The 17,977-nt window shown below is 38.7% G+C and overlaps 1 protein-coding gene across 1 annotated transcript in view; it reads left to right on the forward strand.

Annotated features, from left to right (window-relative positions):
• The window catches only part of SEMA3D (semaphorin 3D), a 111,739-nt gene that overhangs the window by 11,070 nt on the left and 82,692 nt on the right, over window positions 1-17,977 (forward strand). Inside the window, exon 2 of the mRNA XM_075728101.1 lies at window positions 1,500-1,690. Coding sequence (XP_075584216.1) covers window positions 1,576-1,690 — 115 coding nt within the window. The 5' untranslated portion in view covers window positions 1,500-1,575. The remainder of the gene's footprint in view (window positions 1-1,499; window positions 1,691-17,977) is intronic.

A 17,977-nucleotide genomic window follows, 5' to 3' on the forward strand; every position in this document is an offset into this window, starting at 1 on the left:
AGAACTGAAGGGGTCCTCTTTCCAGTCCCTTCATGCCAGGAAGGGTGTACTGCCTGCATCATGAGGTGCTAAATTGACTCTGGATGCCTCCACAGCTCACAGAGGTGCTCTGGCACCGGTGCTGAAGCTAGCTTAAGTGCCAGACCTGTGGAGTGGCTCTGGGGCCAAAAGCTGTGCTGCATCGCTCATGGGCTCACAAGGAGTCTTTCCCTTGATGTCTCTGCAAGTGCTGGCTGATGTGGGCACTAGGATTGCTCTTTTAATCAGGTGGTTTTAGTACCTTTCAGAAAAGAATTTTCATGGCAAGTCATGAGCCATTAATCTCACTACTAACCATAACATTTCCTTACTCCTTGATTTACAGCATTACTCAAACGGTGACATTTGTCATTTCACTAACTATCTCCCTTGACCTCTGGTATCATGCACTTGCAGGGGAAAGGATCTGGTCTCACAGATATTTTCATGCTCTGTCCTCTGTGATTTCTAACTATGAAATTCTGCCTTGAGAACTCAGGATGTCATTTCAAATAATTTCATATGCAAAAGTGGAGTTATTGGGAAAAGGGGATCCCTTATAAGTGGTACAAACAGGACACCAGGAGAACTGTTGCTGCTTTCTGTTCAGCTACTGGGGTGGCAGAGTGACCTTGAGAAAGTAAGTTCACTGTACTTTTATGATTCTGTTTTTTCATAGGGAAAATAAGGACAGTGATAATTACTTTCATTTGTAAAACACTTTAAGATTTATGGAATATGAATGACTGTTATTAAGTGAAAAGTGTTGCAAAGCTGGCTTAGTTGCACACTGTGCTAACAAAGTCCTGTATCAGCCTATTGACCTCAGCATGAACCACTCATTAAAGTTTGTAGGACATTTTGGTGGGTGAATTGAGGCAGTTATTCTGCTGGAAATATCATACTGAAAGCACATTTAAATCCATCAGCTGCATTGACTTTTTTCTCTATTAAAACTAAACACAACTGCTTGCTCTACCCAATTTTCTTAGTTTATTTATGAAAGTTTATGATGGGTATGTACTCACTGTTAACTCATCTTGTACGCCCATGCTATCTGAGATATTACAGTTTATTCTAGTCATAGCATAAACATACAATAGCTGTTGTACTGATATAAAGAGAGAGTTATAAAACATTAAGATATCCAATGGAGCGGTATGAACTAATGAGTTGCATGGTCACTTTTGAATGTCAAGTGTTCTTTTTATGGATATTGCATTAATTTAATTTGTGCTTAAACTTTAACAATGTTAGACATTGGTGTTTGAAAAGTTTGCATATCTTTCCAAGCTCAAAGTGTGTAAGATTAACATTAAAGAAACAGATTTACTATATTTTGTTTTATACTGGAGGAAAAAATACTTTTGTAGTAAATGTGTTAAATGAGCTACTCTTTAAAGATAGGTCTAGCTTGCTTTCAGAATTATTATTTATATAGTAATGCAAAAAGTCTACAAATGTTTTCTTTTTGCTTCCAGATTAAATTTGGATTGTTTGAAAAGTGGGGAGATATTTCCCCATAGTGCAAAAGAAGATACAGAAGAAGAGAGCAGAATGAGAGCTTCCCAAGTACCACATGCCTGCAGCTTGTTATCTTTAGCAATGCTGTTCCTTCCAGTCACTGGAACGTCAAAACAAAATATCCCAAGACTTAAGCTTTCCTATAAAGGTAAACTTTTCAGCAGTTTTTCTGATTCTGCCACTTTTGTTTTGATGTGATGTTGCCAGCAGTTCATTTGTATTATTAATCAGGAAAAAGAAATGCAGTTGTCCCTATGGTTCCCAGAAACATGTGGCAGAAGCCTTAAAGATGGATGAATTCTGCCTCGGGACAGTATCAAATTCTCTTTTTTGGGTGGAGGGGTACATGTTTCTGAAATATACCTGGGTTTTTAAATTATTATTTCAGTTTGCTCCTAGAGGATATTAATATACCGTACATAAATTAAGGGGGGAGTCATTGCCTAAACATAGGCTTCTAGTGCTACTTGAAATGCCGTGAGGCCCATTGGAGATGTTCCCATGTGGCTGGTGGGTGTGACACGGGACATGGAGGACATTCACACCTTTCTAGAGGATTAGGGCAAGTCAAGAGAGCTGCCCCAAGAGTTTCAAATGGCACTGACACTTTATTTTTGTAATATTTTTTTCCTCTATCACTAATTTGGTATGTGAAACTCTTGAAATGTTTTCTTTCTTCTTACCTCTTTGGATCAGAAAAGCATGTTTTTCTGAGGACTTTCTTAACCTTACGTGTACTTCTTGTTGAGAATGTTACAGGCTGAAGGGTTTAAACACAGATGTATTTTTTGATTCTTTATTGGACAAGTTCTTAAAGAAGGTATATTTCTTGTTGCTTTGAATGTACAGCACACTTCCACAGTTTTTACAAGGCACAGAGATACATAATTTTGATATTGTCTTCTTTAGCTAAAGCAAATGCTCTCCGGTTTGTTATTTTTCAGTTATGTCAGCACCCTGTCCTTATGGGAGCTAATTCTGCTCTCAGTTTTTCAAACTTGGGTCTTCCTATGCATTACAGAATTACATTCAGGATGGTGTGATGGGACAGGAGGCTGTAAAGACTTCATCAGTGGTTATGATATGTTTATCATGAGTTTAACACATACACAGGAATTTATTGAGTAAGCATAATGACATACTATTTGTTTACAAACTTCTCTTTTGCTAGATTTGTATGCCACTGTGTATGGTATTCCCTTGTGTATATATGCGTTTGAATGCATTTGTGTGAGAGAGACAGAGGAAGAGAGATCAAGGGATCTTGACAACATTTTTATAAATTCAGGAAACAGTTGCACTCACTTAAGCCAATGAATACAGAAACTGAAAGACCTGACATGAGTTATGAAAGTCAGCAATAAAAACCCCCTAACATATAGCCAGACTTTTCACAGCTAGGTCTTTTGAGATAATTCCCAATAGCAGCATATACCATATGGTGATGGCATTTATTGTGGATTTGACACTCATGATTAGTGAATTCCTCTCAACTTCAAAAGCAGATAGCCTTTGGCAAAATCCTGATGGATGCATTTGGCAGGTAAGGAGGGGGAGAGAAAGAAATTATTGAGGTCAACACAGGAAAAAAATATTCACTGAAATCTTAGTTTAAAATAGTGGCAGAGACCTGCTGGGAGTGGTTGGGAAAATGCCTGAGCTCGTTTAAAAAGACAATGAGCAGATGATTGATATTTAGGCCCTGACCCAAACTTTTATTAGCAACTTTATAAACCTTTCAGTTTGGCTTGAGGGATACAGTTTCCTATCCAAACTTATCCACCTATATCCCTGTATGGGGAAAAAAAAGCAACAACAGATACAAAATGGCACATAAATCTTAATTTGGAGAGCTGTGATGGAACTGAAAAGCCGAACGGAAGAGAATTATCAGACTTTATTGTGCCTCCTCGTGCTTTTTTTTTTTGGTTGGGGGGAGGTGATGGTAGTTTTCTTTTTCCACAGGGAACGAGGAAAAAAGTTACTGCTTTGTTTTCGTACTTCTCCATTGTAAATGGTGCAGGTAGTGCCTGTCATAATTAAATCATGTGTTGTTGATAACAGCATGACAGATGTCCTGACTATTTAATAAAGCTATCAGAATTAAGCTTACCTTCCTCCCTGCCCACCCCCCAAATATTCCAGCCAAAGTAACTCTAAGGTTTCTGAGAATAAGATGAAGGAGAAATGAACTGTCTTGCCAGTTCTCATAAAATTGTTACAGTCATGTCATTGACAAGTCCTGGAATCTCCATTCTTTGGAATTAAGACTTGAAATATCATGAGGGGGATAATATAGGCCCCTTTTCCTTCTTTATGGAAAACTGACCAAAATTGGCCACATCAGGCAGCTCTGAAAACCTGGTCACACACGTGTATTCATTTGGCTGCTAAAGATGTTGTCTTTCAAGGGTAGGTTTCATCCCGTTCCAAGTGCAATGTGTTTATGGGATGGCATAGCTCCATCTTCCCAGAACGGCTGAGCATTTGCTAGGACAGGAGAGCTGGAAGCTAGCAGGACTTTCCCCTGTAGTTACTTCATCTCACAGCTGCAGCCCAGCATACTTCAGCTGAGGGTTAGGAAACTGCTTCTTCCCACACCCTGACAGTAAGGAGAAGAAAGGGAATGCCAGGTGATGAAAGCCAAAGATGAAGAAGTGTAGAGTACAAGAAGAGAGAAAGAAGAAGAGGGAACGGTATTAAAGGAACACAGAGAAGGAGAAAACTGAGAGAGAAAGAAAGAAAGAAGTCAGTGGTGAATAGAGGAAGAGGGAGAAGGAGCAGGGTGGAGTAGCTGAAAGAAGTGTCTATAACTGCAAGAGTGCTTCAATAAACCATAGTGCATCACAAGTCGTCTGTGTTCAGACAGCAATTAAAATTTTAGAGCTTGTCTGCATGGCAGTTATAGGTTTTCATCTTCTGTGAGATAGCTTAAGGGGCAGAAACGTGTGCTGGAAATATTAAGATACAGATATTCTGGTGAATGATGTGTGTATCAACATAGAATCGTAGAATCATTTAGGTTGGAAACATGATGTCATATGATTGTTTCCTTTATTTTTTGCCCCAATTCTAAAAACACATTCTAAAAAATCATACACACATAAAACTACAAACACACAAGTCAATTAAAATATCTTGTAATACAGAAGCAAAGTCATGTATACTCCACCTGTGTTAATATAATACACTATGATCTTTAATTATGTACTGCATCCTATATTCCCACATTTTCCCTGATCCATTAATTGAATAATTCTTCAATATTTCTTTTTATCTTCTTCACTTAGAATTTAGCTTTTAGATATTGGTGCATGTCATTCATATCCCAGAAATTGTCATTGCTCTCATGATGCTTCTAGGGTGCTCTCACTACATAGACCTTAATCAATCTGTATCTCTTAGATACTTTTACAAGATTATGAGGTGTTTTTGTTATTACGGTATAGCATTAATATTAGGAAAAGGTAAACAAACTGTCTTCTAATAGAAGATTACCTTGTTTGGAAAGCTAGGGCCTGATTTTTGAGTAATATTCCATATTTTAATAGTCTTTGTATATCGTGACATTCAGTCTTAGAGCAACAGTGTGTATTTATCATTCATTTTCATGTAGCTGGAGATACCCTGTGACCATCATCCAAACTGCAGAACTCCTCAAGCAGAGAAGTGACATTCAGCTTCCCTAAGCAGCACATCCTTGTTGTCTGCTACCTCATTTAACATCCTCATTCCAATCTCTACAGCAAATGCAGAAGGTTTTCGTATACCAGTCTCATTCAATAATGTGTTACGGGACAGCGTCAGCTCTGTTGCTGAACAACGGAAGGGTCTGTGTCATGATTCATACATATGAACATGTTTAATTCATACAGTGTAGACAGTCTTATTTCTGACTATCTTTTGGGTAGTAGTCTTTGCCAATTTATTGATGAGTACATTTATACAGAGTTTTTATGTGTATTTCTAGGTTTTAATTTATAGGGAGAGACAGAGAATAACCAGACCAGAAGGTTGATTGCCTTCTAGGAAAAAAAAAAAAAAAGTTCAACCTTTCTCAATTTTTGGCCATCCTAAAATTTTCCAGTAGAAATACAGACTCCTAATTGCAAATTTAAACCTATCGTTGGTTTTCATGGACATCTTAGAACTAGTCTGTGCACTCAAAGAATACATTTATATTATAAATGTGTGCACCGTGTTTTCTTGGCTGGGGGGTATGCCCCAGCCCAGATTTGGACATTATCACCAGTGACATATCCACATTGACATCCACAAACATATGTCATTCCCATGTGGGAATGCGGCCATGCCCCAAAAGCAAGCCACACTTGCTGTGACCACTACTGACTTGGTCAGAGGACCAGGTTCCTGCATTGTGACACAGCACATAGGAAAGGACAAGCCTGAAGGCAACCTTTGGCTTTTAAAACAGGATTTACTTAACACTGTTAAAAACAACTATGGCAGTAATTTAAATCTAATAAACAAGAACATTATTCTAGGCTGAATTTTTTCTTCTTCACATTGAATGAGTTAAGATGCAGTCTCACTCCCACTAAAGTCACGGCAAGGTTTTTGCCACTGAAATAAATTGAAGCAGGATCAAATTTCTACTCCTTATTTTTTTTAGTCTTAAATAAGTAAACTAAAGACATGCAATTCTGTCTCCTCTGCTGAAGGATGACAATGCTAAATCATCAGCTCCATATGGAAATTAGCCACGTTTAAGGATTATTTAGCTTCATGCAGTGTTTTGCATACATGATTTTCTTCCCCCTAAGAGTGATTCATTCTTACAACATGGTGAAAAAGCAAACAGAGGATAACATTTTGGTGCCAGGAATTCTTTTGAAAACTTGACTGGATCAGTACATTTCCTTAACGTTCTAAAAATGATCCTTTGAACATGCTACTTTACAAAGACAAGCATCCTGTTTTCTAAATAATTTTTGCTTTAAACCGGTTTAATTTTATAACTGATGAGATGCTTAACTGTTGCATCAGAGCAGTTTGTTCTCTTTCAGTAAAGCTGGCTTATTTCCATGTCATGCATGGTTTAATTATGCATGTAAAATATACTTACAATTGTGTAGCTCCATGAGCCTCATTTAAACTGTCTGTGACATTGTGGTAATCCCAGTACCACGATGGGGGTATTGCACAACTATGAATGGTTGGAACGTGGTAAACTGGTGATATACAAAAAAGCCTAGAAATGAGCTTGCATTTTGGCAGCTGTGCTTGCTCTACAGGAAGAGGAAGAAAAATCAGTAAAAACATGCTTTTGTAGTACTATCAGCAGCTGTAATTCTGAATACCCATGAAGATCAAGGAAAATGTGCTGAGCGAGGAAGTGCTGTTTTTCTTGAATCCCTTGTTTGTTGTTTAATTAATTTTTGATGATTTGTGATTTCTCAGAAAAATCTATCTCAGATTCCTTTGTAGAGTAACATAAAATATTTATGTGAGAGTTAAGATCCTAGTTTCAGATGGTTGTCTAGTTATGAAGAAGATTTTGCCTGTTTTGTCTCAAAAATGCTTTCTGGAGCAGTGAACATTGAGATTTAAAATGTACCCTAGGTTGAAGATGGATGGGCATTGCCGTCCATGTGAGGAAAGACTATTGCATATGCTGTAGACCAAGTATAAACTTGAAGGCATTTATTACATTTTACTAACGGGAAAACCAGCAAGTTTCTTACTGACATTTTTTTCCTTTTTTAAACTAGTGAACTTGGAGGTCAGATCCAACTATATGTTGCATTTTCTGTCATATAATTATCATATATATAATGTCCTGGAGAGCGGCCTCCAGTCAGTGACATCAACAGTTTACATAGTAGTTGAACTAAGAATAACCTTAGAGAACTGACCCGTATCAACCTCTTAACAGTGTAAACAGCCTGTAGCTCACAACAGTTTTCTTTTTTTTGTGATCACAAAAGGGCCTCAACCAGATAAAAAAAGAATTGTGTTCACCAAATACCAAACTATTCTGCTGAATGTTCACTTGATTAAATCTCAGAAGATGAGAGAAAAAACCAAAAGAATAAGACTTTGGGAAGAATGATTAGTCCCTTGTAAAAAGGAGGACGAGACAACACCAAAAACTGCTTCCCTGGAAGAATGTGGGGAAGATACATGATCAGTGGCATCAGCTTCAAAGAGGGTACTTTCAAAATTATTTGTCTAATTGCACTTTTACTAAAGACATTTGTAAAGCAAACCCAATTCAAACTAGTTTCAAAGATGCCGACCTTGTTCTCTTTCTATGTAGTAATTTGAGGGCATGATCCTCTTGACGTCAGTGTGTGTCTAGCGGTGGACATCTGTGGTTGCAGTGCAGGTCCTCGAGTCACATCCTATTTCCCTTTCCTCCCTCCCCATTTCTGCTGTTCCATTTATAGACAAGTTCCTCAAAGAAGGGCTGAGGGGTGCAGGGGAGGTCTGTTCTGTAGTCAAAGTCCTTTGGAGATAAATACACAAAGAGAAAGCAGAAAGAGACAGAGACAAAATTTCCTTTATCACACCAGGGTACTGCCAAAGAAGTCAGAGGGATTGACTAGCTGTGGTTAACAGAGACATTTAGACAAGGGTGAGAGTGACAAACTTGAGAAATTTGAGGAAACAGGCATTCTCCTTTGTGATCCAAATCCTGGCTGTCCCAGGGAGGTATGCTGTGTGGTATCATAGAGTTTGATGACCAAGAGGTTACTGAAAACACCTGTATTTTATGTTCAGCTTATCTGGCAGCTTTGAGATGACTTTACAACTCCCTCTGCACCTTCCATGCACCCTAGATTCTTTGAAACATATTTCTTACTATGTAACACAACAGCATGATATCCACTGGTGTCCCAAAATGGATAAATAAATGTAAATAATAATAACAATAACAATAATAAAAATAGTGATTGACAGGCAGTAATATGATGATGCACATGGTTACCTTGTCTGATCATCTCTGATATCCCTTGCCCTGCAATTTTTAGTTAGTACGGTCCTGTCGTAACATTGCCTAAGTCTACAAGGCAGATATTGGGTCCACCTGCACATCTGCATGTGCGACTCTGAATATGACAGAGGTTGCTAGGCACAACTCCAGCACAAACAACTAACATAAGAGAATTAATGCAGATATTTAATGACCTCTGCTTTAATGGCTTCATAATAAGTAAACTTCTGTCAATATCAGAAAGTATAACTGCTAATTATATTTCACTTTGCCATAGGTGAACATTGTGCTAGTCCAAGCTATTATGATGTGAATTGGTTTTATTTTCATTGCTGGAAGAGGTCCTTTGCTATTGCCAGTGCAAAACTATTTTGGAAACCTACCTTCACATTAGCCAATTGAGTTACCTTGCTACACTTGCTTGCTTTTTAATCAAGTAAAATATATCTGAAAAACTGAAAAAGAATATAAGGAGAAAAATCTTTGAAGTTTCCTGAAAACAGTCATTCTCTACATTTTAACCACATTTTCTTAGAGACTGTGCGTCATGTGCAGCTACCCTAGATAATGACTAAGCAATTGTGTCTCTGTACTGCACTTCTGTAGCAATTTAGAGCAGGGCGATTAATTTTGCCTTGTGAGCTCAATCAGCAGTCATGATGGTAGGAACAGGCAAAATATTAATGCCCCTACTGTCGCTATAAAAGTTCTCATTCCTCATTCAGAGCATGGGAAAGAAAGATTATCTTGCCCATGTCAGAGAGAGAACCTCCCTGCGGGGACAGGAACAAGAAGTTACGTGTGGGGAGAGCAAGCAGGAATGTCCTAAAGCAGGTTTGCTGCCAACAGCGGAAACAACTGTTCCACTGACAGGTAAATCTGCTCACAGAGGTCCCTGCCCTTCTCCTGCTTTCCTGTGCAGGCACTCCTCCCAGCACAGCCCCTTCAGCCCTGCCAAACGCTGCCTTTGCTCCCTGGTAGCAGGTCACGCTGGTGAGCTGGTTAATGTTTCCCAGGCCTGGTTTCACCTCCTTTACTGTATCTGCTCTGCCTCCTTGTCCAGCTGGATCTGTCTTGGCTGAGTTGAGAAACCAGAAGAGCTTTTCAAAATGAGTAATAAGGAAATTTCCTTGCCCTCAGGGGGACTGTGCGAAGGGCGTTGAAGGACCATCAGCACTTAAGAGATCTCACGCTTGCTCAGATGGTGGTTTCATGGCAGCTGAGCCAACATAACAGCATGCTGCTTCTGGAAGGAGGACATCTCCCTCCCTGCTCCCTTCTCCCCAACACATATCCAATTCTTTGTCCTCTCATCTGCTCCCAGATGCATGGACCTGCCTTTTCTCTAGCACCAGCTCCAGCTCTCATCAGCCCCTTTGGCAAGGACATATGCTATTACCAGTTAGGACTTTATCTCTGTATCTCATTCAGCTTTACAGCCTGACCATACAGCTTGTGTGGGCTCTAGTCCAATGCTTGGAGTTGGAGAGAAGAATGACCCCCATGGCTTCTTGGTATACACTCAGGGCTAGATCCTCAGCTGATAAAATTATTGCAGGCCCCAGTCGTTAAACTGAGGGTCTGGCTCTGAGTCTTGATGCAAGTGCAAGTAGGGTGTGTGTCTGTGTGTCTGTGGAGCATGCAGAGGGTGGGGAAGGGTGGGACGTATAGCTAGTGAATGCTTTCATAAAAATGTGCGTTGCTCACAGACACTGGTTATAACTCATGTGTAGTATACAATTACACTAGTATGGAAATTTCAAATAGCAATGATAGGCAACTAATCTGTATTTTTCTGTCTGTGAGTTGTTCTTTTAAGTCTTGAAAACAGAGGCACTAATGAAATAACTGAGCAAGCAAATCTGTTTGGCATTAACTGTCCTTTGCACTGTCAACTCACCTTCTTCATGAGTAGCTCATGCTGCTCTGTGTCTCTCCTAAACCTGTTAGTTTTGATATTAATATGTTTTCCAGGCCGATGCCAGCTGACACTTTTATTACAACAGAGTTGTTCATGACACTGCAGTTCCAGGTCTGTCATCTTTTAGCATGAAAGCCTTGTCTACTTTGTTATGAACATTACACTCATTATGAAGCTGGCAAATACATTTGAACCTGGTGAGAAAAATGTTGAAGTGAACATATTATTAAGCTATCTGACCATTTTAAAAACAATATCTTTCATATATAACAGCTGTAGGCTCAGTGGAGCCAGTCCTGGTGTCAGATGCACAGTCTGAGAAAGCAGGTCTGAATAAAGTGAGTCAGACGCTCAAAGAGATCTTTCAGCACCTATCAGTAGTGTCAGACCAGCTACTGAGCCAAATCCAGGTTTCTATAGCTAGTTATACCTCAGATTTACTTGAGAAAAGTCCTTGCAGGTTTAAATCCTGGACACTGAAATCCACAGCAAAATTTTCATTTGCTCAAGGTGTGAAACAAAGTCCACTTATCTTACTTCCTAAGGCTGGAATTTCATCAACAGAGCAAAAACTGTGTAAGGATTTAAAAACATGTCACGTTCTGTACAGCTGCTACGAGACAGTATGGGCAGAAGGAACAGCACAACCTGCTGTTGTTTTACCAGCCCACAGATACATGGGCTATAAGATGTAGCAAAGAGCTCCTCTGTATGTCCTCAGGGTGCTGTGTGCTTCTCCAAAGAATATCATGTTCTCAGAAGTTCCTCTGAAGATGCAGTTAGTAGAAAATTGCAGGTACTGGTGCTTGAAAATACTCTAGCCATTTTTGTATCACTCTGAAGAAAGTAATGTCTGAAATGAAGGGCTGGTCCTGTTTTGAAGGCAAGTGCCATATAATGACAGTAATTTGTTTTGAAAGGAGGGATAGCACTGCATAATTTTATGAACCATACTTTGACAAAGGAAGAGCTGTGTGCCTTAAAGTGCTAAATATGATCACCATGTTGCATTTTTAACACCTGGACATACTTGTAAAGTGCAATACACATCTCCATCTAAGCATGAAAGAATGAGTCCACTGCTGCAGCGTGGAGCGTGTTCATTCATGCAAGTTAATGCAAGTCACAGATTCCTGAGAAGTTTTTGATGCTAGACATCTACTAGGCACAACCTATTGTCAGTACATTTTGCTTGTGTTGCCAGTTCCTCAGAGTGTAGATTAATCTCCACACTTCGTTCCCCATGGCTATGTCTTTCATAAGATTCATGCCTTCCTGATTACAGGTCATATGATTATGCACCTAAAAGTAGCTAGAAGGTTTATGAGATGAGATAGCAGACTAGTTGGAGCAGTAAAACTGATTCACAATAAGTGAGTTTAATGCAGCTTCTTTGAATAAGCCAGGCAAGGAAGGTTTTCCCATTATTTCCACCTGAAGCCTATCATCACTCTCTTGCTTTCTATGTATTTGGTTGGCTGATGGATTGGGAGGGACAAGAGGCTGGGAGGTGGTTACCCAGGGCATGAATGAAATGACTTTATTTTGAGTTGCTCCAAAGCATCTAAAAATTGAAATTCTAACTAGAAAGTATGGGAGTAACAGAATTCATTTAAAGCTGCCTTTTTCCCAGGGTCAGTAAATTCATAGGCTATTTACCACTATGGGTCTAGCAATGTGCGTTTTCAGAGTAGCTTTAGGAATCATAGAATCATTTAGGTTGGGAAAGACCTTTAACATCATCAAGTCCAACTGTAAACATAGCACTGCCAAGTCCACCACTAATAGGTGGGTTTATAAGCTGTCTCCCTCAGAATAGGGTAGAGGTTTTATCTCAGCTGCTTGACACTCAGGTCACTTGAAGATAATTTTAAAAAACAGGGCTAAAGCATGGTCTCTAAGTTGACAGCTCCTCATCTATACGGTTGAGAAGAAAACTTGCCTCTGACTTCAATAATGGCCTAAAATTTTACTCTGCTGGATATAAGGCAAAAGTTGTCTTCTCTATGTTCTTAGAGAGCAATATCCTCTCACCCTTAGATTAGTTTGAAGGGAATTTGATATAAGACTGAAGTGAAAAAAACCAAATTTCAGTCAAATAACTCAGATTATTTACCCATTATATGGGAAACTGGCAGCCAGGCTGAGGATCTGTGAGAGGTGAAGGGAAAAAAGGTAAGTTCGGTGCTGAAAATTGAAAATGAGGAAATAGAAGTGAAGGCATGTTCTGCCTTACATTGAGAGAGGAGATTTGGTCCTTTTTAAGTCCATCCATGTGCCAGGCATTCTTATTGGACAGGTATGTGTGATGACATGCCAAGAATTATCTGCGCATTACCAAAGCTCATATGCTTGCCAGTCATTTGTATTGAATTACATTTGTAGTGCATATTCTTTAAATATCAACAGTATCACTTTAAAAAAAATAGTGATTTAATTTTGCCTTGGAAACAACAGTGAGTTTGCTTACTTTGGCAGTTTTGCAAGAAAGATAAAGTATTTAGGAAAAGGGAACCTGTGCAAATCCATGGTCTTAGGTTTTCAGAAAAACAAATGTTTCACTCGGATACATTTTCAGTTGTGCTGTCTAAAGTTAATTATTTGGTTTGTCTTTGTGAGGTTTGCGAATTGTGCCTTTGCATTTTTTCACCAGTAACGTGAAGTCACAAAGCAGCTTTTAATCATCCCTTCAACAGCAACGCTTTACAAGTTATTTGTGCAGCTGTTTCACTAGTCAAATTTATTTGCAGTTAAAATGTGACTAAAATACACTTCCATAAATGTAAGTGAGAATTGTTTAGTTCATGCTTTAACTGTATTTTGGTGGTGGTGGTGGTAAGCACCTACCTATTTTGTTTTATAGTATTACCATTTTTGCAGACTTAAAAAACACCGAGTCAGGCAAAGACAGCACTGCAGATTGATTATAACCCCTGGGTCTGAAATAGATGAACTAAATCATCTGCAATAATCTCAGTTCTGGTCTTGCAGAAACACCTCCTTTCAAGTGAGCTTTACTGATACAAAAGAGAATCAGGCCCCACAGCATGAGTTACTTTTTCATTTCTTTTCTTTTTTTTTTTGGTCTTTATGGGTGGAGTAGCCATTGTGAAGGTTGGCTGAAGAAGAGATGATCTGTCCCTTCCCAATGAAAGGTGTAAAAAATGTCTTGACAGCACTGCACAGAGAGTGCTATTGCTTAGTTACCATTGTCAGCAATGATGGTTTGAGAAGCATCGTGCATAATGGAGCTATTTAATTACTTATGATTTTTCTGCGTTGTAAAATACTGACAGATTTGACATTTATCAATAAGTATTTGCAAATACAGATGTGGGAAATGTTTAGTTTGCTGGATGCTGAGCTGCCCCATAGAAGTGTCTGAAGCTTGAAGTGAAAATGCCCTGAAATGCCATAAAACCTGCAGCAGACTATTCCTGAATTTTGGAGCAATCTTTGAAAAAGTTCTCTTTCCATTGTGCCTAACCCCAAAATATGTGGTGGAGTACAAGGTGGTTTTGGGTATTACTCAGAAAGAGAACCAAGATTTTGACACAATGTTGTGCCAAGAAGAAATCATGTTTTCTCTGTTCCCAGTAACCCATATCCTTTTGTAAAGGCCCTGCTGTGCCATGAATATGACATTTTCCTCCAGGCCAAATAAAATTCATTGTATAGCAATGAAAGCCACATGGCATGCACAACAAATCATCATTGTCCATGATGAGATGCAATTAAACAAAATATAACTTGCTTTTTGCAATAAGTAGTAGAGATTGGTAGTAGACTGGAATTTTTCTCTTTGCCTTCACACAAATACATCTGGGGTCAATTGGATCTTTTAAACGCGGAATATTTTAGGAATTAAGTAAACTGCTGTATTCACGGTATATGGACATTTCTTTATCCCAAAAATTTACTTGAGGATTCACATAAATGCATGTAAATTGTCACAGGTATTTTTCAGCACATGAAAGACTTGCTCCTATCTAGAAGAAAATGACGTGACATTTGTTTTTTACTGTATATGAAAATTACAGAATTATACATATAAAGCCTTTAAATTCAGAAGTCCCTCAAAGGTGTCATTAGATGTAACTGTTTTGAAACAGGTTGAGGAGTTCCCTTTCTGCCAGTTTAGGCATATCCCATCATTGCAGAAATGTCTGTGACTGGCCACAAAGGCACTTCTGAGTCTCGACCAAACGGTTCCAGCTTGCTGCATGCTTACCCCATGCTGGAGTCAAGGAATGACGGTCACCACATATGTAACTGGAGGCTAAGAAGTCTAAATATGCTGTATAAATGCAAATATATGTTATCAGAACAGAATGACATTTTTTCATTTGAGGCCTTTACGCCATGGCTCTGCTGCTAAGTAATTACTTAAGTAAGAAATTAGCATGCTGTTGTGAGCCAAGTCCACTGAGATACTTTTCTAAATGAATAAAACCCAGTCACTATTCCTGCTTCTACCACTCAGCAGTGGAATATTAACCCAGAAAGGGAGTTTGCTGAATATTCATTTAATTGCCAGACTGGAAAAAAGTATTTAATTTTCAGTAAAACAGCAAATGCTTACTATAAACTGAGTGCTGAATGTGTAGCCGTGAAAGAACATCCCTGTAACTAACTTCATTTCTATGCATTGTGAGAATGCTGTTTCCATATTACCCTGGCTACAGAGATGCAGTGATTCAAATCAACAGCTTTCTCTAAGCTCTAAGCTTGATAACCATTGGGCAAATGTGCTTTTCAGAGTAGATTTTTCCAGTGTAATATCCTTGGTGATCTTAAAAATATCTCACTGTGAAGGGCAATTTCAACCCATAAGACTGGGCTGTTTTATGGAGTGAGAACAATGATTAATTTGGTGGTTATTTAATCAATTCTCTGTTAATGTTTACTTGAAAATTTTTATTAGGTCATGTTTTAGTTTTAATCTTGTCAGTGGCCATGTTCAGAGTCTTATTTCCAAGCTTTTTTCAATAGTGAGTAAATAAGTGGCCAAACCTGATTCTTCACCGCTTTGCAGCTTGTGTTGACATTTGCATCAATAAGAAATCAGTGTTCAATGCTGTCATTTCAATCTGGAACATTTTACAGATGTTTTCCTTATGATGCAGTGAAACAAATGACTGTACAAGGCACCAGGCAGGGCTCATTCTCACTTGGGCATTTCAGTCATGAGACAGCTTTTTCCCTCCCCGTTGTAGCTGTCCTAGGTGGTTCTTCACTGAGAAATACTAGAAGTGTTAAGCAATAAATGACAAATGTCCTTTTGGGATGGTCACTACAGAGATCATTCTTTCCAAATAAGAAAGAAATGGGAAGTGGAGAGCAGTCTCTGTCATCTGCTTTCAGGTCTGTGGAGAATCAGGTCTATGTATTTTGGCAAGTGACGCACTTGCAAAAGCCCATGGGTTGCATGACTCTAAGCAATGAAAGTGCTTTAGAGCATTTGCACAAACGTATCATTTATCCTTACTCAGATCAAATTCTTATGGGTGGAGATGAGAAGGAATTTTCCCTCATATTCTGCATCTGAGTTACTCATGTCCCACAGGCGAGCACTGTGATATGACTGGAAGCTTGTCACCAGAAGAGATTTAAAAGAAACAGAGGGTGATATGGATTGCTGAAATATAGTAGCCTGTGAAATTCATGAATGTCTCTTGTTTATTCCTGTTAATGCCTGTGAATGACTAATTGCTAGATATTGTGATCCTATATTCCTCTTCTTCCCTCCATCTTATGTACTACTTGGGACATAGAACTGAATTTAATCTAGACTGCAGAATGTATAAGGCGTTTATTATTCTATAAAATGGATCAGATAATCTAGCAATGCAGCCAGCTCTTATGTCATGGGTGGAGAAGAGAAAGACGATTACTCAGAAATTATGTGCTCCAGCAATGCTCAGCTGATAAACAGTATTTTAGAGATGAGCCAAGAAGAATTTGAGTAGCCCAAGGGAGCTAAAACCTCCTGCTGTGCTGTGATCAGCACTGGAGAACTCTTTCCCAATAAACAGCTCCATCATATCCAGCACCAAGAATTTCCAGTCAGAAAAAACAAGGGAGGAGGTTTGTATAGAGTATGGTGTCTAATGAAGCCACATCTACACCACACACAAAAATTAATAGTTTCACTAGAAGTGGCTGTCCTGTAACAGAGAACGCAGTAACAAGTGTCAGGAGGAGTACATCTTTATTTCTTATTGAGTGAAAACAAACTAGTAGAGTGAGCTAAGCTTCAGCAGTCCTGTGTTTAGAGGGCTTTTCTTTTTCCTTTTAAAATTTGTATTTATTTATTACACTGGCTTGGCTATTCTTCAGCCGGGCTATTCATCAGCCAGCTCTAATGTAAGAAGTAGTTTGGATGGGACTTAGGTTTTTATAGTACCATGCTAACCATAAGTTGTTCCTAAGTGATCTTGCTGTCAGTTAATAAATAGGTCTTTTTAAGTGTTACTAATTTAGAGAAAAGAAAAAAACAGACATCTTTCTCTTCATAAGAGATATGTGAGAAAGGACAGTGTTGGTGTAAAGCAGTGTAGTGCTTAAAGTTGGATTTAATTTTTCAATGTGAAGTAGGATTTTCTTCAAAGTACTGCCAAATAAATCTCACCTAGGGGAATAGGAGCTGCAATACAAGACAATTTGTTTTCAGATTGTACCGTAACAACATTCACCAGTGAGCCAGACAAAACCACACAAGCTTAAGTAGAAGTGACTGAGCCAAAAAATAACTGTCATAATTATATACCGGGTAGTCAGATTAATAATGATAAAATATTTTTTCTCCCATAATGCTGTTTATTAGCCATCAACAGGACTTAATCTTTGCTTTGCCTGTCACATGTTTTGTGAGAGACCTTGAAGAAAAAGCTTTTTTTTTTTTTTTAATACTGGCCCTCATTTTCACCATGATCAGGAATTGTAAATAACTTGTGCTGTAAGTCTGGCCTCTCTGGCTACGTTGTCCATCCAGTGCCAGGAAGGTGGAAATACCCTTAATTTTATGTTCAATTAAATACAGAATTTGCCTTTCTGTCTGAAGATTTCTGAATAGTTTAGCTTGGAGAGTTTGCTTGTGGGAGAACTGATTCACATGTTTATTTTTGTTCTCCTCTAATGACTACCCAACAAGACTAAACTCTTGTGCTCTTTTCTATATGTTGTTTGTGTCATCATCCAGAATTATGTCCACAGAGCATCCATTAAGCAAAAGGTTACAGACTTTTTACTTTACAGTGTTCTAGCTTTTTTACAGGAGAAGCACAGATTCTTTCATTAGTTTCATAGAGAAACATGTTTTTCTTAATTACTTTTTGAAAGAGTTTAGAAGCCACTATTAAATCACAGTAAAACTTAGAAGTGTCAGATTTGTGTTTTTAATAGGGAAAACTTCCTCCGCAGACAGAGCAAGGATGCAGGAACAGCCACCCATTGCCACCTCTGTAAGGAAGTAAAGACCTCAGGATCTTAGAGGTGTTTCTGCTGGATGCTCCCCTTAATAGGCCTCTGTATTGCCTTCATTTCAGTACTGTGCC

Source organism: Pelecanus crispus, chromosome 1 (genome assembly GCF_030463565.1).
Source record: "Pelecanus crispus isolate bPelCri1 chromosome 1, bPelCri1.pri, whole genome shotgun sequence".
NCBI lineage: Eukaryota > Metazoa > Chordata > Aves > Pelecaniformes > Pelecanidae > Pelecanus > Pelecanus crispus.